This window comes from Tamandua tetradactyla, chromosome 7 (assembly GCF_023851605.1).
Source record: "Tamandua tetradactyla isolate mTamTet1 chromosome 7, mTamTet1.pri, whole genome shotgun sequence".
In the NCBI taxonomy this organism is placed as follows: Eukaryota; Metazoa; Chordata; class Mammalia; order Pilosa; family Myrmecophagidae; genus Tamandua; species Tamandua tetradactyla.
Window position 1 is genome coordinate 125,018,480 of NC_135333.1, and position 19,465 is coordinate 125,037,944.

Below are 19,465 nucleotides of genomic sequence, written 5' to 3' on the forward strand. Positions count from 1 at the left end.
GTATTTCTTCATAGGGTCCTATTTACAAATGGGTTCACACCCAGAGGAATGTGGATTAAAAGTAAGAACATGTCTTTTGAGAGGGTACATAATTTAATCTACCACATGCTCTTGTTTTCTTTTTTGTTTTTATCATGACAATCAACTTTTTTTTTCTTTTTTGTGAAAAATAGCATATATACAAAAAAGGAATATGTTTCAAAGCACATTGCAACAATTAGTTGAAGAACAGATTTCAGACTTTGGTATGAGTTACAATTTCACAGTTTTAGGTTTTTACTTCCAGCTGCTCTAAGGTACTGGAAACCAAAAGAAATATCAATATAATGATTCAGCAATCATACTCATTTGTTAAACCCGACCTTCTCTGTATAACTCCACCATCACCTTTGATCTTTCTCCCACTCCTTAGGGGTATTTGGGCTATGGCCATTCTAGCTTTTTCATGTTGGAAGGGGCTGTCAATGATATGGGGTAGGGGGATGGAGCTAGTTGCTATTCTGGAGAGGCTGGTCCCTCTGCAGAAGTCTGGTCCAGGGACCATCTGGGGTTTAGGTTTCTCAAAGTTACTCTAGTGCATGGAACCTTTACCACATGCTGTTTAAAATGTTTGGTAGAATTCTCCAGTGAAGTCTACCAGCCTGGGATTTTTTTTAAACTTTTTTATCTTTAATTTTTATTATGATAACATTTTTATATGACATAAAATTTGCCATTTTAACCATTTTTAAGTGTGCAATTCAGTGGCATTAATTACATTTACAGTGTTGTGCTACCATCAACATCATCCATTACCAAACTTTTTTATCACCTCAAAGAGAAACTCTACCCATTTACCACTAACTCTCCATTCATCCCTCCCCTCAGCCCTTGTTAACCTCTAATCTACCTTCTTTCTCTGAATTTGCTCATTCTAGATGTTTCACATAAGTGGACTCATACAATATGTGTTCTTTTGTGTTTGTGGCTTTTTGTATGTGGGTAGTTTTTTTATGACTAGTTTAATCTACTTGTTAAAGGTCTGCTCAGATTTTCTTTTCTTTTTTAGTCAGTTTGGTGGTTTGTGTCTTTCTAAGAACTTTTCCATTTCATCTAAATGATCTAATTTGTTGACATATAGTTGCTCATAGCATTCATATTTATTTCTGTAATTTCCGTCTTTCATTCCTAATTATAGTAATTTAAATCTCCTTTTTTTCTTGGTCAGTATAGCTAAAGGTTTGTCGGTTTTGTTGATCTTTTCAAAGAATCGGCTCAGAATATTTCCTAATTTTCTTCTGACACGTTGCTTATTTAGAAGTACGTTCTTTAATTTCCACGTTTGTGATTTTCCAAGATTTCTTTCAATTATTTATTCCTAGTTTTTTCCTATTGTGGTTGGAGAAAGTTCTTTGTATGCTTTAAATCCTTTTAAATTGGCTAAGGCTTGTTTTGTGGCCTAGTACATGATCTATCCTGGAGAATGTTCCATGTGCCCGTGAGAAGACTGTGCATCCTGCTATTGTTGGATATTCCACAAATGTCTATTAGGTCTAGATTTACAATGTTGTTCAAGGCTTCTGTGTCCTTGTTGATGTTATGCTTAGTTGTTCTATCAATTATTGAAAGTGAGGCACTGTAATTTCTAACTATTATTTTTGAATGTCTGTTTCCCCTTTTAATTGTGTCAGCATTTGCTTCATGTATTTTGGGGCTCTGTTGTTAGAACCATTCTTCTAGTTTGCTAGCTGCCGAAGGCAACATACCAGGAACAGAATGGCTTTTTAAAAGGGGGAATTTAATAAGTTGCTAGTTTACAGTTCTAAGGCCAAGACAATGTCCCAATTAAAGCAAGTCTATAGAAATGTCCAATCAAAGGCATCCAGAGAAAGATACCTTGGTTCAAGAAGGTCGATGAAGTTCAAGGTTTCTCTCTCAAGTGAGAAGGCATGTGGCAAACATAATCAGGGCTTCTCTCTCAGCTGAAAGGGCACATGGCGAACATGGCCTAGCTTTCTCTCCTGGCTTCTGGTTTCGTGAAGCTCCCCTAGAGGCATTTTCCTTCTTCATCCTTCAGAGGTCGCTGGCTCTTGGACTCTCTGCTTTGAGTTGCTGCAGCATTCTCTGCCCCCTCTGAATCTCCTTCATTCTCCAAAATATTTCCTCTTTTATAGGACTCCAGAGACTTCTCAAGACCCACCCAAATGGGTGGAGACATGTAGTCACCTAATCCAGTTTTACAACCACTCTTGGTTAAATCACATCTCCAGGGAGATGATCTGATTACAGTTTCAAACATACAGTATTGAATAGGGATTATTCTACCTTTATGAAATGGGATTTTGATTAAAACATGGCTTTTCTAGGTACCTACATCCTTTCAAACCATTACAAGCATTTATGTTTGTAATTGTTATATTTTCCTGATGGGTTGACCCTTTTATCATTAAACTATGTTCTTTATCTCTAGTAATATTTTTTTGTTTTTAAGTATATTTTATCTAATAAATTAATATAGCTACTCCAGCTTTTAATATTGTTGTTTGCATGATAAATCTTTTTCCAGCATTTTCTTTCAATCTATTTATACCTACGGATCTAAAGTGTATCTCCTATAGACAACATAGTTGTTTCTTGTTTTTAAAATCCAGTTTGACAATCTCTGTCTTTTGACTGGATTGTTTAAGCCATTCGCTTTTTTTTTTTTTGCATGCTGTGTAGCATGGGTCACATTTCATTCTTTTTCCATCTATTTATCCACTTATTGCAGCACCATTTATTGAATTTTTTGTTTGGTTTGGTTTGGTTTTTCGTTTGTTTGTTTGCTTGTTTGGAAAGTGCATGGGCTGGGAATTGAACCCGGGTCTCTTACTTGGCAGGTGAAAATTCTACCACAGAACTATCCTTGTGCCCCCAGCCATTCACTTTTCATGTTATTATTGGCATAGATTTATTTCTGCCATTTTACTTTTTTCTCTCTGTTTCATGTCTTTTTTGTTCTTCTCTTCTTCCTACTTTTCTTTTTTTTGAATTAAGTGAATATTTTCTAGTGTAACATTTTAATTTCTTTAATGATTTTTTCACTATTTTTTAAACTTATTGTCTTAGTGGTTGTTCTAAGATTTACCTTATGCAACTTAACTTATAACAATCTACTTCAGGTTTATAATAACTTAATTCTAATGAGATACAGAAATATTGCCCCAGTATAGCTCTGTTTCCTCTTCTTTTGTGCTATTATTGTCATACATATAATATCTATATATGTTACAAGCTCAACAATGTATTGTCATAATTATTACTTCATGTAATTTTATGATGTTTAAAAAGGTGAGAGTAGAAAAGAGCAAGTACATATTTATAGATTGTCATATTAACCTTATTTATCGTTTCTGGTTTTCCTTATTTGTCCCTATAGATTAGATGTCATTTCATGTCATTTCCTTACTCCAATACAGCTCTGCTCTCCGCCCTTACTTTGTGATGTTATTTTAAAATATATTTTATTTTATATGTTATAGGCCCAACAATATAATTATTGACATGCTGTTTTATACAGTTGATTTTAAATTGGTTATGAGAAGAATAAATATACATTTATAATTGTCTTTCATAATTACATGATCCCCTTTAAAAGCATCCTTTGTTTGTTGTTTTGTTCAAATTTTTTTAGAGTTGTGGGTTTACAGAACAATCATACATAAAATACAGATTCCCGTATACCACCCTACCACCCACACCTTGCATTGGTGTGGAACATTTGTTACAATGATAGCACTGTTTAATAATTGCACTGTTTTTTTAAACATCAGTCATCTTTGTTACAATTAATGAAAGATTATTAAAATAGTACAGTTAACTACTGTTCATAGTTTACATTGGGTGTATTTTCTCTCTTATGTACCATCCTACTATTAGCACCTTGTATTATCATCCATTTGTTATAATTCATGAAATAACATTCTTATACTTGTACTATTAATTATAGTCCATCGTCTACAATAGGGGTCACTGTGTTATACGGTCCTATGTTTTATTTTTTAATTTTTATTCTAGTAATAAATACAACCTAAGGTTTCATTTTAACTACATTTAAGAGTGCCCTTTGTTTATTGTGACAATTTGAATTATTGTTTGGGGTCGCTTGCTTTTAGCTTGAATAATTTCCTTTACTATTTCTTGTAGGGTGGGTCTGCTAGCAACAAATTCTCTGTTTTTGTTTATCTGGGAATGTCTTTATTTTGCCTTCATTTTTAAAGCTCATTTTGCTGGGTATAATATTCTTAACTGATATTTGTTTTCATGCAGTGCTTTGTGCCATCACACTACCTTCTGGCCTCCCTTGTTTCTAATAGGAAGCCAGCTTTCAATCTTATTGTGGTTCATCACAACAACTGTGGTGAACTATTTTTCTCTGCTGTTTTCAAGATTTTTCTCTTTGTAATTCAGCATTTTTACTGTGATGTATCTGGGTGTGGGTCTTTTTGCATTTATCTACTCTAGAGTTTGTTGAACTTCTGGAATGTGTATATTAATGTTTGTGATCAAATTTTGGAAATTTTCAGTTTCCAAATACAGGTCCTGCTCCTTTTCCTTGTCTCCTGGTACTCCATTACACATATGTTTGTGTACTTCATGGTGTCCCACATTTCTCTGAAGCTCTGTTCATTTTTCCTCATTATTTTTTTCTCTGCTCTTTGGATTGCATAATCTTTAACAATCCATCTTCAAGTTTGTTAATTCTTTCTTCTGTCAGTTCAGATCTACTATTGGGCCCTTTGAGTGAACCTATAATTTCAGTGTTATATTTTTTACTGAAGAATTTCCATTTAGTTCATTTATTTTTTTATTAGAACAGTTTTAGATGTACAGAAGGATCATGCAGGAAGTACAGAGTTTCCATATATTTCTCTTCCCCACACACAGTATTCCCTGTTTTGCATTAGTGTGGTACGTTTGTTAACAATTCATGTAACAATAAGTATGATATTAACTTTAGCATTACTGTTTACATTATTTTGTACAGTTCTGGGTGTGTGTATAATAACTTATATACAATCTAAAATTTCCCTTTTTGAGTATACATTTCAGTGGTGTTAATTACGTAGAAAAAGTTGTGCTTCCACCCTCATTACCCATTGCCAAAACTTTCCCATCTCCCTAAACAGAAACTGTTTATCAATTAAACTTTAACTTCCCACTCTCCTCCCACACTTGGTCCATGGTATCCTATATTCTTGTTTCTGACTTCATGAGCATGCTTATTCTGCCTATTTCATATAAGGTCATACAGTATTTCTATCTCTGTGTCTGACTTATTTCATGCCACATGATGTCTTCAAGGTTCATCCATGTTGTAGCATAGATCAAACTTCATTTCTTTTTATGCCCAAATAATATTCCATTATATGTATATACCACTTTTTTTAATCCATTCATCTGCTGATGGTCACATGGGTTCCTTCCACTTTTTGGCAATTATGAATAATGCTACTGTGAACATTGGTGTGCAAATGTCCGAGTCCCTGCTTTCATTTATTTTAGGTATATACCTAAATGTGAAATTGCCAAGTCATATGGTAATTCTATACTTAACTTTCTGAAGGGTCCCCATACTGTTTTTCACAGTGGCTGCAACATTTTATATTCTCACCAACAATGTAAGAGTGATCCTATCTCTCCACAGCCTCTCCAGCACTTGTTGTTTTCTGTTTTTTTTATTAGTAACTACTCTAGTGGGTGTGAAATAGTTTCTCAGCATAGATTTGTTTGTTTGTTTGTTTGTTTGCTTTTGTTTTTTATGATTCAACAAATTGTCTTTGTTACATTTCCTGGAAGCCTATTACAATATTACTGTTAGCTATAGACTCTAGTTTGCATTGATTGTATTTTTCCATTCACCATCCCATTTTCAACACTGTACAATGTCGACATTAGTTTGTTCTCCTTCATGTAAAAGTATTCTTATATTTTCACATGAAATCATCATCACTGACCAGTCAAGTTTTTGCTAAGCTATACAGTCTCAGTCTTTATCTTCTATCTAATTGATATTGCGTTGAATCTACAAATCAATTTTGGTAGCACTGACATCTTAACTATATTTAGTCTTTCAGTCTATTAGCATAGTATGTCCTTCAACTTATTTAGGTTTTCACAGGTTTCTTTTAGCAATTTCTTGTAGTTTTCTCTATGTGGTTTTTTTTGTTTTTTTGGCCTTGGTTAAATTTATTCCAAATATTTGATTTTTTTGGTTGTTATTGTAACAGGAATTATTCCTTGATTTCCTCCTCAGACTGCTCATTACTAGTGTATAGAAATACTACTGATTTTGTGTGATGATCTTATACCCTACCACTTTGTTGTATTCAGTTATTAGCTCTAGTAGCTTTGCTGTAGATTTTTCAGGATTTTTGGCATATCATGTCATCTGCAAATAGTGAAAGCTTTACTTCTTCATTTCCAATTTGGATGACTTTTATTTCTTTTTCTTGCCTAATTTCTCTGGATATACATTCCAGTACAATGTTGAAAACAGTGGTGACAGTGGACATCCTTGCTTTGCTCCCAGTCTTATTGGGGATGTTTTCAGTCCTCAGCCCTTACCCATTGAGTATTATGTCAGCTGTGGGTTTATCTTATATTCCCTTTATCATGTTGAGGAAGTACCATCCTATTCCTATCTCTTGAACTGTTTTCATCAAGACAGGAATTTAAATTTTCTCAAATGCCATTTCTGCATCAATCAAGATGGTCATGTGGTTTTCCACTTTGATTAATTGATGTTGTGAATTACGTTAATTGATTTTTCTTGTGTTGAACCTGCCTTGCATACCTGGAATAAACCTCACTTGTTCATGGTGTTAAATTTTTTAATGTGCTGCTGGATTCAATTTGTGAACATTTTGTGAAGATTTTTGCATCTATATTAATTATAGAGAGTGGTCTGTAATTTTCTTTTATTATCATATCTTTGGTTTTCATATTAGGGTGATGTTTTCATAGAATTAGTCATTTAGCTTTCACTCCTCTTCACTTTTTTTGAAGACTTTGAGTAGGACTGTTACTAGTTCTTTCTTTTTTAACATTTGCATCACATTTTATTGTATAGTATAACGTATATACAAAGCAAAGCAATTAAAAAGCAATAGTTTTAAGAATTACTGATTGCATATGTAGAATGGAATGATTTCTAAATGTTGTGTTAATTTCGTTTTTTTAATTAATAAAAAAATGATATGATTAAAAAAAAAAAGCAATAGTTTTCAAAGCACTCTTCAACAAGTAGTTACAGGACAGATCCCAGAGTTTGCCATGGGCTACCATACGATCCTCTCATATTTTTCCTTCTAGCTGCTCCAGAATATAGGAGACTAGAGGGCTTAAATTTTTTTTTTTGTCATCACAATCGACTTTTTTCCCCCTTTTTTGTGAAAAATAACATATATACAAAAAAGCTATAAATTTCAAAACACAGCACCACAGTTAGTTGTAGAACATATTTCAGAGTTTGAAACAGGTTACAATTTCACAATTTTAGGTTTTTACTTCTAGCTGCTCTAAAATACTGGAGACTAAAAGAGGTATCAATTTAATGATTCAGCATTCATATTCATTTATTAAATCCTATCTTCTCTGTATAACTCTACCATCACCTTCGATCTTTCCATTGCTCTCTCTAGGGGTGTTTGGGCTCTGGCAATTCTAAATTTCTCATGTTGGAAGGGTCTGTCCCTAATATAGGGTAGGAAGACGGAACTATTGATGTTCTGGAGAGGCTGGGCTAGGTGTCAGGACTTATCTGGACCAGGGACCCATCTGGAGGTTGTAGGTTTCTGGAAAGTTACTCTAGTGCATGGAACCCTTGTGGAATCTTATATATTACCCTACGTATTTCTCATCATAGTTTTAATTTGCAGTTCCCTGATGGCTAACGACTTTGAGCATCTTTTTGTCTTCTTATTGGCCATTTATGCATCTTCTTTGGATAAATGTCTATTCAAGTCTTTTGTCCTTTTTAAAATTGGATTAGGTGTCTTTTTATTGTTGGGTTGTAGAAGTTCTCTACAAATTTTGTATATTAAACCCTTTTCAGACACATGGTTTCCAAGTATTTTCTCCCATTCTACATGTTGTCTTTTTGCTTTATTGATAAAGTCCTTTGATGCACAAAAATTTTTAATTTTGATGTAGTCCCGTTTATCTGTTTCTTCTTTTGTTACTTGTGCTTTTGGTGTGTAGTCTAAGAAACCACCGCCCAACACACAGTCCTGAAGACGTTTCCCTGTGCTTTCTTATAAAAGTTTTATAGTTTTAGTTCTTATGTATAAGGCTTTAATCCATTGTGAGTTAACTTTTGTATATGGTATGCGGTAGGGGTCCACCATCAATCTTTTGCATATGGCTATGTAGTTCTCCAAGCATTATTTCTTGAAGAGACTATTCTTTCCCCACCCAGTAGATCAAAGGTGTGAGGGTTTTCTTCTAAACTCTCAGTTCTAGTCCATTGGTCTATATGTCTGTCCTTGTGCAGTCCCATGGTGTTTTCTTTTTGTTGTTGTTGTTTTGTGGCACCTGCCAGTCCACAGTTGCTGGTTTCTCTTCCTGAGTCTCCTGGGTTTGGCAGCCCCGTTGCAACACTTGAAGTCTTGTAATCTATAGTCCCATGCTGTTTTGGTTACTAGAGCTCTGTAATACGTTTTGAAATCAGACAGCATATGTCCTCCAACTTTTTCTTTTCCAAGATGATTTTTAGCTATTTGTGCCCCCTTTCCATTGCTTATGAATTTGATGATTGTCCTTTCCATTTCTGCAAAAAAGTCATTGGAATTTTTACTGGAATTGCATTGAATCTGTACATAGCTTTAGGTAGAATTGTCATCTTAACAACATTTAGTTAACAGTGCATGAACATGGAACATCCTTCCATTTATTTAGGTCTCCTTTTTTTTTTCCAGCAATGTTTTGTAGTTTTCCATGTACAAATCCTTTACATCCTAGTTTAAATTTATTCCTAAGTCTTTGATTCTTGTAGTTGCTATTGTAAATAGAATTTTTTTCTTGATTTCTTCTTCAGCTTGTTCATTAATAATGTAAAGAAATTACTGATTTTTGTGCGTTGATCCTGTGCCCCATGATTTTGCTGAATTCACTCACTAGTTTTAGTAGCTTTATTGTGGATTTTTCAGGATTATCTAATTATAGGGTCATGTTATCTGCAAACTGGGAGGGTTTTGCTTCTTTCCTTAGTTCATTTTAATAATTTAACTTTTTTCATAGTCTTTATTTGATGAGACATTGTCAGTATACCTTCCTTTATGTCATCTAGTATGATTTCCTTTAGTTCTCTGAAAATATTTATAATGACTACTTTGAAGTCTTTGTCTGTAAAATCCAACATTTGGTTTCCCCCACAGGAAGCTTCAGTTGTCTGCTTCTTTTTTCCTGTCTGGATCATACCTTGATGTTTCTTTGCATGTCTCATGTTTTTTTTTTTGTTGAAAGCTGGACATTTTAAGTGATATAATTGCAACTAGATGCTGACTCTTGCCCCCTTGCACCAAGGATTTATTTTTGTTGTTTTCTTGTTGATTTGCTTAGTGACTTGGCTGAACTATTTTATTGACGTCTATTCCCCTGCAAAATGGAGCCTCTGATAGTGTTCCTGTGCATGCACCTAGTCACCCCAGATGATGGGGATTTTAACAGGGCTGTTCTTGTTCTCTAACTTGTTAAGCTGTCTGCCTCTGCTGGTATTATGCTCAGCTGTTAGGCATCACTAATACCAGCTGATTGCTCCCTTGTTTTTGACAAGGCGCTGGACCTAAATTGTTCTGCAGTTTGATCCAATTAAATTCAAGCCCCTTTTATACACAAATATTTGAGTTTTGTTCTAACCCCAGGAGAGCCCTTAGTTGCTTCTCTTTTCCTGATTGTCTCTGGTAAACCAGCTGTCTTATGGTTTCTTGTTGCTTTAGTGGAGCTATCAGCCTCCTCTTAATTGCTTACCACCAAAATCTTCATTGTTTTCAAGAACATTCTTAAGCTGGAACTTCCCAAACTCTGCTTCAAATAAAGTCCGTTCTTTTGGGGACAGCTTCAGAGCTCTCTGTTCTTATGGACTGCCTCTCCCCCTGGCCTGTTCTCTACACTTGGGGGGGGGGGGCGGTGGGTGTGTGTGCAAGGACAGTGGCCCACTCTCTGGGAATGATGCCCCTGCTTTATGAGCAGGGCGCTGGCTGGGGGCGGTAGCCTCTGGTATTCTTGGCTTGCATCTCCTGATGTGGAACTTCCTAAAAATGGCCAGGGGCAAGGGCAGTCAGGGCCCCTGAATCTTTGGTCTGCACCACCTGCTGTTGAGCCTTTCCCTATGATACAGTCTGGGCGGAAGAAGGACCCCTTGATCAGTGGCCACATTCACCAGGAATTTAGTCTCTGCAACTCAGAGTCGGCAGAGAGAGGAGAGTTAAGAAATAATGGTGTGTTTCTTGAAGATGATTGTATAATGATAGCGCTTTCACAATGTGACTGTGTGATTGTGAAAACCTTGTATCTGATGCTCCTTTTATCAATGGTATGGACAGATGAGTAAAACAAAAGGATTAAAGATAAATAATAGGGGGAACAAATATTAAAATTAAAATATATATAGATTAGATAGATGGAAATACTAATGGTCAATGAGAGGGAGGGGTAAGGGATATGATATGTATGAGTTTTTTCTTTTTTCTTCTTATTTCTTTTTCTGGAGTATGCAAATGCTCTAAAACATGATCATAGTGATGAATATACAACTATGTGATGATATTGTGAGCCACTGATTGTATACCATGTATGGAATGTTTGTATGTTAAGAATGTATGTGCTTGCATGTTTCTTGAAGATGACTATATAATGATATAGCTTTCTCAATGTGATTGTGTGATTGTGAAAACCTTGTGTCTGATGCTTCTTTTTTCTATTATATAGACAGATGAGTAAAACATATGGATTAAAAATAAATAAATAATAGGGGGAACAAATGTTAAATTTATTAGATTGAAATGCTAGTGATCAATGAAAGGGAGTGATAAGGGGTATAGAAAAAAATAGGGGAAACAAAGGTTAAAATATTGGGTAGATGGAAATACTAGCAATCAATGAGAGGGAGGGGGAAGGGGTATGGTATGTATGAGGTTTTTTTCTTTTTATTTCTTTTTCTGAATTGATGCAAATGTTCTAAGAAATGATCATCGTGAAAAATATACAACTATGTGATGATATTGTGAGTTATTGATTATATACCAAGAATGGAATGATCATATGGTAAGAATATTCATGTTTGTATGTTGTTATGTTTAAAAAAATTAATAAAGAAAGAATGCATGTGTTTGTATGTTGTATCAATAAAAATTTAAAAAATAAAATAAAGAGAAATAATGGTGGCCCACCCCTCCAGGTGAGGGGCAGAAGGAGGGAGCAGGTCAAGGGTCAAGTGCCATACTCTGAGCCTTCAAGATTTAGAAGATTTTCTTCAATAAATGTTTCTTCATTTGCTGTACGCCCTTAGGAAGATTTCTAGGGACTTTTAAATGGTTGTTTTTAAAAATAGTTTTTACCAGTTATGGATGTTTTACTGGAGAATGGGTCCATGAAGCAAATCACACTGCATCCTGGATCTGGAACCCCTCTTTCATTTACTTCAATTGTTGCCTTAGAAACAACATTGGTACATACTTTATTTATCCAAGGCCAATGTTAATCAGTATCTTTATTCTCTTCCTGAATAACACAAGGACCTTAGAGCTGTTTGAGGTGTTTTTTTACCATATGTGTTTTTAACTATATATGCACGGAAAAAGAATATATATAACAAATGGTTATAAGTGTATAGCATATTTATATAAAGCAAGAATGTGAAATAGATGAAAATCAGCTGGTTACCTAGAGTTAAGCTGCCTGGGTTCAATTCCTTTTTTTTACCACTTAGCAACAGGTCAACCTGAACAAATCCCTTAATTACATCAACTGAAGTTTCTTAAGCCACAAAATTGAGATACTAATACCTCCCACAATGTGTTTTTGTGATAATGAAATGAGCTGATGTATGCAAAGGGCTTTGCACAGTACCTGACTTACAGTAAGCGCTTAATAAAAGGTAGTTGCTCAAAGAACTAAAGCTAACTTTTTATGGTAAATATCCTATATTCCCCCTTTCTGTCCCGGTAGTTTCTGTGTGATGAGGGCGCTGGCATTTCTGGGGACTATATTGATCGCGTGGATGAGCCGCTGTCCTGTTCCTATGTGCTGACCATCCGGACTCCTCGACTCTGCCCACACCCTCTCCTCCGGCCCCCACCCAGTGCTGCCCCCCAGGCCATTCTCTGTCACCCTACGCTGCAGCCTGAGGAGTACAGGGCCTACGTTCAGAGACAAGCTGGTGAGTATTTAGAAGAGCAGGGCAGCAAGGCGGTACATGGACAGGGGGTAGCAGAAGATACAGTATTGAGTAGCCCAGAGAAATGTGTCCCCATCCTGCCTTCATGTTGTTTCTCAGTAGACTCAAAGCAGAGTGGAGATAAAATCGTGGAGGACATACAAGACACAGATCCCCAAATATGGAGTGAGACCAAGTCTCATCCCCAAGACCAAGTGACATCCCCAAAGAAAGCAGGTAGGGCTTTGTTTCCCTTATTCCACAAAACTTGCCTCCCCAATTATTATTGTCCAGTACTGATCATTGAGGGTGGGGGTGGGAGAGTCCTATGGACCCTTACTCCTTAGTAATAGAGGAAGGGAATGTACTCCATTCTGTTTGCTCCCTCCATTTCTCCCCTCCTTTCAGATTCCTCCCTGTTCTCTGTACCCCAGGTGCAAGCCCATCCAAGGATGACAATAAGGAATCGGATTTCTGGAAGATGATTCATGAGTCAGAGGACCAGACCCCAGGAGGGGAGGAAGCACAGACTGATGTGAGCCAGCTTCTGCTTCTCTGACGAGGCTGGACTCGGGCGTTGGGATGGGGAGGGATACTTGAGCTGAGGTCACTATGAGGTGACCTACATCTCTCTGGGGATGCCAGAAGATATCCAGAACCATTGCCTTGAGAGCGGCAGGTATAAAAAAATCTTGCACACCTGACTCTGCCCTTTTCCTTCTCATCAGGAGCAAGAACCAAATCTTGAGGCAACAGATCCAGCTCCAGGGCCTCCCGATAGTGAGTGAACCTCTGCGCCTCCTTTATTGCTTGCATAGTAGGTTGCTGACACCAGGTGCCAACATTATTGTTTGTGTCGTAAAGTTGGCGAGGGTAAGGGTGGAGCTAAACATTGGGAGGGAAGTTGGGCAGCCTAATTCACATCTATAGGAATTAATACTCATTGTAAACAATAATGCTATTTTAGGGAGGTAGCAGAACACTCTGCTACTTGCTGACTTTGTAATCCTGGGTAACTTCACTTAACCTCAATTTCCTTACCAATAAAATGCAGGTAATAACCCCTGCCTTAGAGAGTTGTGGTGAGATGAAACGAGGATGAATGTGTAGTTCCTGATAGACTGTCTGGAACTGAGCAGACGCCCAATAAATAGTGAATATTTGTGGAAAGAGGAGAACAGGATCCGGGGAGAGGATCTTGGTGCCAGAACATCTTCTGTAGTCCTGAAATTCGGAATGATTGCGAGAAGGCCCTCAGAAGTGCATGAAAGAGCAGGGAACCTCGGCAGCTTATTAGCATCCCTCTCTCTCCTACCTGTGAGTCCTTAGGACAGACTCGCTGTAGGGCTGTGTTTCCCGGTCTCACTGACCAGACAGGTAGCTCCTGGGCACAGGGGCCATGTCCTTCCTTGGAGTCCTCATTGCTTCTCCTTAGGAAGTCAATATGGCATTTAGTATGCGGCAGATCCATTCCTGTTCTTTCATCTCAGATTTTCAGAACAACGTTCAGGTCAAAGTCATTCGGAGTCCTGCGGACTTGATTCGATTGATAGAGGAGCTGAAAGGTGGAGCAAAAAAGGTATGGCCCCTGCTCAAAGGAGAAATAGAGCCTGCCTCCCGACTGGGAGCATTTAAAAAGCCACACCAAACCTGAACCTGAACTAGGATCTATAGAGCCAACTCCTTTTTGTCCCCCTGAGTTTCCCACTAACATGTCCCTGACACTACTTGTATGCCCTAGACCCCATGTCTCCACTAAAACTCCCAGTGCCTACTTTTTCTTCCCAATTCCTGGTCCCTGTGGCACCCCAGGGGAAGCCTAACCCAGGCCAGGAGCAGCCTGCAGATGATGCCACAGAAGTCCCTCAAACAAAGGGAAAAGGAGAGGAGGTAGGACATCAGAGTGAGGTGGAAGAAGAGGAGGAGGACGATGAGGACGAAGATGAAGATGAGGATGAGCAGCAGTTACTGGGAGAATTTGAGAAGGAACTGGAAGGGATACTGCTCCCATCAGACCGAGACCGGCTCCGTTCAGAGGTGAAGGCTGGCATGGAGCGGGAACTGGAGAACATCATCCAGGAGGTGAGCACAGCTCTTATTCCTATTGCTTCCTGCTTCTGCAGGACAGGGCAGGCCAGGGGGCTAAAAGAAAACAAAGGGTACAGTGTAGTACAGCACCTGGCACCACATGGGACATAGGACAGAGGACTCTGAAATAACAGTTGTTTATTTAACTGAAAAGGGACCCCTGTGGAAGGGGGATCTGGGAGAGGATTAGCAGACTTTGGAGCATCAGCCACTCCCCAGACCCTTGACTCTTCACGCCTCCTTGAGCATTTCAGACAGAGAAGGAGCTGGACCCAGATGGATTGAAGAAGGAGTCGGAGCGTGACCGGGCAATGCTGACCCTGACGTCCACTCTCAACAAGCTCATCAAAAGGCTGGAGGGAAAACAGAGTCCAGAGCTGGTGAAGAAGCGCAGGAAAAGGAGGGTTGTCCCCCAGAAGCCTCCTGCCTCACCCCAGCTTACAGGTGAGAGCTATCCCACGGCAAGGAGCAGGCAAGTCCGTTTTCTTTATCCCTCTGCTCCTGGAGGGCACCACATCTTTCCTTTTGAGTCTGCTGTTCTCTTCTCTCTGTCTGAAACCCTATCCTTGCTACTGCCCTGGTCCGTTTGCATGGTCACCACCTGTTCATGCTTTGGGGAAGCAACTTTTAGAGCCCATCTTTCTTGTTTTCTGGTTTGCTCCTGTACTCTGTGCCTGGCACATAGTGGGCGATCATTAGACATTCCAGGAACCACACAGCTGTGAAGGATACAGACTACAGCCTACCAACAATTAGGACTTTACTCTGGCAGAGGCCCCAGCCTCCAGGGTATTAATAGGCCAGTCCAGCTGCAAGTGAGCCAGTTAGTTGCCTGGACAGACTTTGTTTCTTCTTCTTGCATCCCCTGTGTCCATTCCACAGGTCCCTATAGGCATGGAGATCAGACATTCCAGATGCTCTGGGACAGTTCCACTTTCAAACCTTCCATCCCACCAACTCTATAAATATAGCACTGCCTTTAATGTACCAATATATCAATGGCCAAAATAGTTTTTCCACCTGCTTCTCAAAACAAAACTCTGTCAGTCCAGGTGGCCTGGAAATTTGTTTCAGAAATATAGTTGTTTTCCTGTAGGTGATGGGCAGAATTATTGGGTAGGGAGGGAAGAAGGGAGGCTTGATAGGCTGGAATTGGGGACACAGATTTTTTTGAACTTTGGCTCATATATGTGTTTGAGATGCAACAGCTGCCAACACCAGTTGATGGCTTAAAAGGAGAGGTGACAATCACAGCTCCTAACCTAGGGAGTCACGGCTCTGCTTTGTGTCTTCCTGTGTGTCTTCCCCTCTAAGAGGAGGATCCTGAGCACAGAGTCCGGGTCCGGGTCACCAGGCTCCATCACAGAGGCCCCAATCAGGATCTGACTGTCCTCGAGATGAAACGGGAAAACCCACAGCTGAAACAAATCGAGGGGCTGGTGAAAGAGCTGCTGGAGAGGGAGGGACTCACAGCTGAAGGTGGGCCCTGAAGGGCGGGGCTGGATCCGGAGCTATTGGAAGGGCTTGTGGCCCCAAGTGGAAGGGCTGGGTCAAGGTGGACTGGAAACCTTAGGCGTAGAGTCTGGGGGGAGGGGAACATCCACCCAAACTCCCAGCCTTCTTTTTCTCTTACTGCCCTCCTGCTCCTTTCCAGGTAAAATTGAAATCAAAATCATCCGACCAGGGGGTGAAGGAGCTGAGGAAGAAACACGTTGGCTGACTGATGAGGACACAAAAAACCTCAAGGAGATTTTCTTCAATATCTTGGTGAGAGGCATTCTCCCCCAAGCCTGGTCCGTTAGCGTGCCTCTACTTTTAACATGCTGCAGTGATGAGAGCATGAATAAGAGTCACACAAGGGCATCCCAGCCTTGCCACTTCCTGAGCTGCAGTATCCTCCTCTGTAAAACTAGTGGTTCTGGAGGGCACTCAGGAAGTGTGGCCCCTTAAGAAGTGTGTGTCCTCAATGCCTGCCTTCCCCAAGGTTGCCAGGCCCTTGACCTTCCTGGATGCTTAAGCATCCAGTGCATCCCTTGGCTCACCTGTCAGCAACTCCGGCTCACCCCCCACCCTCACCACCAGGTGCAGGGAGCAGAAGAGGCTCAGAAGGAGCGGCAACGGCAGAGAGAGCTGGAGAGCAATTACCGCCGGGTGTGGAGCTCTGGAGACAGAGAGGGCACGGGGGACCCGGACGAGTTTGACTTCTGAAACCACCGCTGCAAATGGCCCTCCAAGGAATCCAGAGTCTTCCTATAGACTGGCTCTTCCTACCCCCAACTCCCAACCTGGGCCCCTGAAGGCAAAACAGCAGAGTGGAGCTGAGCTGTGGACTTCGTGAGCCCCATCTCTGGAGGCGTGAGGGGGCTGTGGAATGAGTGTTGCTGCTACTATTGAGAGCCGTCCTCGAGGCCTCATAGGCCTGTGGTTTTTGCTTTCCTAGGCTTTTCCCCACATCCCCTTCCTCTCCTCTTTGGCTTTCCCTGTTACCATTCTCGAACTTATTGTTGCTGTTTAGCAGACCCTAAAAAGGCAGACTCCCCCCATTCCCTGCCCCTATTGCTGTTTCAAGTCACTTTACCCTCTTCCCTTGAATTGCCTTGGGATTTCCTGCTCCCTTTCATTGCCGACACTGTCCCCTACAATCTGTGCTTCTGAATGGAGGGGCCTGTACCTCCGTTGCTGAGGAATTGGGAGAAAGTTGCCTACCACCTCTGACACAATCCTAGCCAAAAGGACAGGGTGAAGAACCGCCCACCTTGTTCTTGAACAATCAGGTTTCTAAATAAAGAACTGGACCATCAACTCATCAGTCTTTTGCTGTTTCTGTTTGGAAGGTGGGCTCAAGTAGGGATGAAGCTTGTCATTGCCTTCGTCGTGGAGCACAGTCTCTTGTCCTGTTCTTTGTTCCACAGCTATCACTGATGGGAGCTGGGATGTTCAGGAAAAGATCAGAATGGACAAGCAAAGCAGGCTGGCCTGGCAAGGAGCTCAACATTTGCAGAACTGTCTTCCATCCCTTTCCACCTCTCTCCAGCTCTGTTCCTTTCCTTCTTTAACACAGTTCCTTCTCTATCTTCTGCCCCTTCACACTCTGAAAGCTGGAATGGACACACTGAGTTTTCCTACCTTGGAGATCTCTCCCTGCAGCATGCTCCAGTCTCCATTTGCCATCCTTACCCACACCAGCCTGGCTATATCATATCAACATTTCCCAGAAAAAGACCTCTACCTTTGGCCATGCCCAGAGAAAGGGCTGCTGTCCACACATGCCAAAGGCAGGTGGACCAGGGAGTGGACCTTCCATCAGGTATCCCGTTTTCCCATTGCCAGGTGCAGGTATGTTGTTCCCCTCCTCCTTCCTTCCTCCTCCCAGTGCAGAGGCCCCTAAAGGCAGAGATGAGCAGAGGATCTCTTCTGGCTCCCCATCTCTGCTAAAGTCTCTCCACTGGCTTCTAAGGTAAGAAAACAGATAGAGGACAAAGAAGCCCCACGTCCCCAACAGTGACAAGTGAGGGGTTCAGCTGTTATTGAAGGAAGTTGTATGAAAGGGACCCTCTTCTTGTTGAATGGTGGGCCAAAGTTTATTGTGCAAATCATGCTTAAATTGCATTATTTTGGAATGTTAATGGGTGAGCTTATAAAAGCCTGTTTCCCCAGATCTATTTGAGTATCATTAGAGGAAGAATACTTCACCTGTGCAAGATCTCAGACACGCTCTGAGTGCAGCTCTAGTCAGAATTCTGGGTTCAGATCCTCACATTTCTATTCACTAGCAGTGGGGCCCTGAACAAGTTCTTTAACCTTTCAAGTGCTGTTTCCTGACTGGTAAAAGAAAAAAAAAATCGGGGATAATAGTATTTGTCTCATAAATAAAGTGTGTCAAGCTCTTAGACCAATATCTGGCTCACAGTAAGTGCTCAAAAACTTTTATTATTATTATAAACCAACTCCTGAGTTCCAAAGACACTGGATGGTATTTGAAAGCAAGAGTCTTAGAGCTGACCAGAAGATACAATAGAAGGTCTTAGACTGGGGGAGGAAGGGGGTGCCAGGAGTGTTATCTTTGATTTATGGGGATGGGCATCATCAGATGACTGTGTTCTAGAAGCCTCACTATAAGTAACTGGTTTATACCTTCAGTTAAAAAATTTGTTTTACTTCTTTCCGTTTTGGTAATACTTCCTTGGAGAAGGTTAAATATTCCAGCTATGTTTAGGCAAACAAAAGGAGGGAACAGGCCATGTGGCAGATGGGGAGGGGGGAGAAGGGTTGCAGAGGATGCCAACAGGAATCCAAGTGAGGAAACTCAAGGTGAGCTGGGAAGGAGGCACAGATATAAAGGGGCAGTAGCTCTTCTTCACCCACCCAGGGAGTCCTTTCTAGAATCTTATTCTGCCACAACCTGGAGGAATTGTTCTGTCTCCCCATCCACTGACAACCTTCAAATCTCTCCACAAGACCAGAGATGCCACTCATTAAAAAAAAATAATAATAATCAAGTAGTTTACTTGATATCTGGGATTTGCTGTGGGGTTTGCCATCTTATCATCTTTTGCTGGGTGGATAATAAAGCAATTTCCCACTGGCCTGTGGTTCCCTTTGCAGGTAATTCCCTTCTCTCTAGAGTCCTTATTACCTTTCATACTTTCTTACACTCCTGAGCTCACGATGAGGAAAGGGACAAACTTTTGCCACCAGGGAGAAAAATGGAGATCAAGTAAGGGAGTCCAGGGTCTTTGATTTGAAAGTAGGGATGGGATGGTCAGGTCCTTCAGTTGCATCTTCTTTTCTATTTCCCCCTCTTCCTTTCCCTTTGCCTCCCCAGACTGCACACCTGCATCTGTGCCTGTCACTACTTCTTTACCCCCATCAAAACTTTCCAAGGCCTCTGGATCCTTTCAGGGTCAGGTTGCCCTGCTGGGTGGTTGCCCAGCCTGAGACTGTGCTGAGCTGGGCCTTCCATGTGAATTGTTGCAGCAGCCG

At 40.3% G+C, this 19,465-nt stretch overlaps 1 protein-coding gene across 4 annotated transcripts in view; it reads left to right on the forward strand.

Annotated features, from left to right (window-relative positions):
• OS9 (OS9 endoplasmic reticulum lectin) overlaps positions 1-17,284 on the forward strand; it is a 30,575-nt gene extending 13,291 nt beyond the window's left edge. The window contains exons 6-15 of one of the 4 annotated variants that reach the window (XM_077111221.1): positions 12,187-12,397; positions 12,515-12,631; positions 12,829-12,929; positions 13,123-13,174; positions 13,885-13,973; positions 14,207-14,476; positions 14,737-14,926; positions 15,797-15,961; positions 16,137-16,249; positions 16,565-17,284. In XM_077111221.1, the coding sequence (XP_076967336.1) occupies positions 12,187-12,397; positions 12,515-12,631; positions 12,829-12,929; positions 13,123-13,174; positions 13,885-13,973; positions 14,207-14,476; positions 14,737-14,926; positions 15,797-15,961; positions 16,137-16,249; positions 16,565-16,690 (1,434 nt within the window). In that variant the 3' untranslated portion in view covers positions 16,691-17,284. The remainder of the gene's footprint in view (positions 1-12,186; positions 12,398-12,514; positions 12,632-12,828; positions 12,930-13,122; positions 13,175-13,884; positions 13,974-14,206; positions 14,477-14,736; positions 14,927-15,796; positions 15,962-16,136; positions 16,250-16,564) is intronic. The other 3 variants (XM_077111222.1, XM_077111223.1, XM_077111224.1) reach the window with 3 other exon arrangements.
• The last annotated feature ends 2,181 nt before the right edge of the window (positions 17,285-19,465 follow it).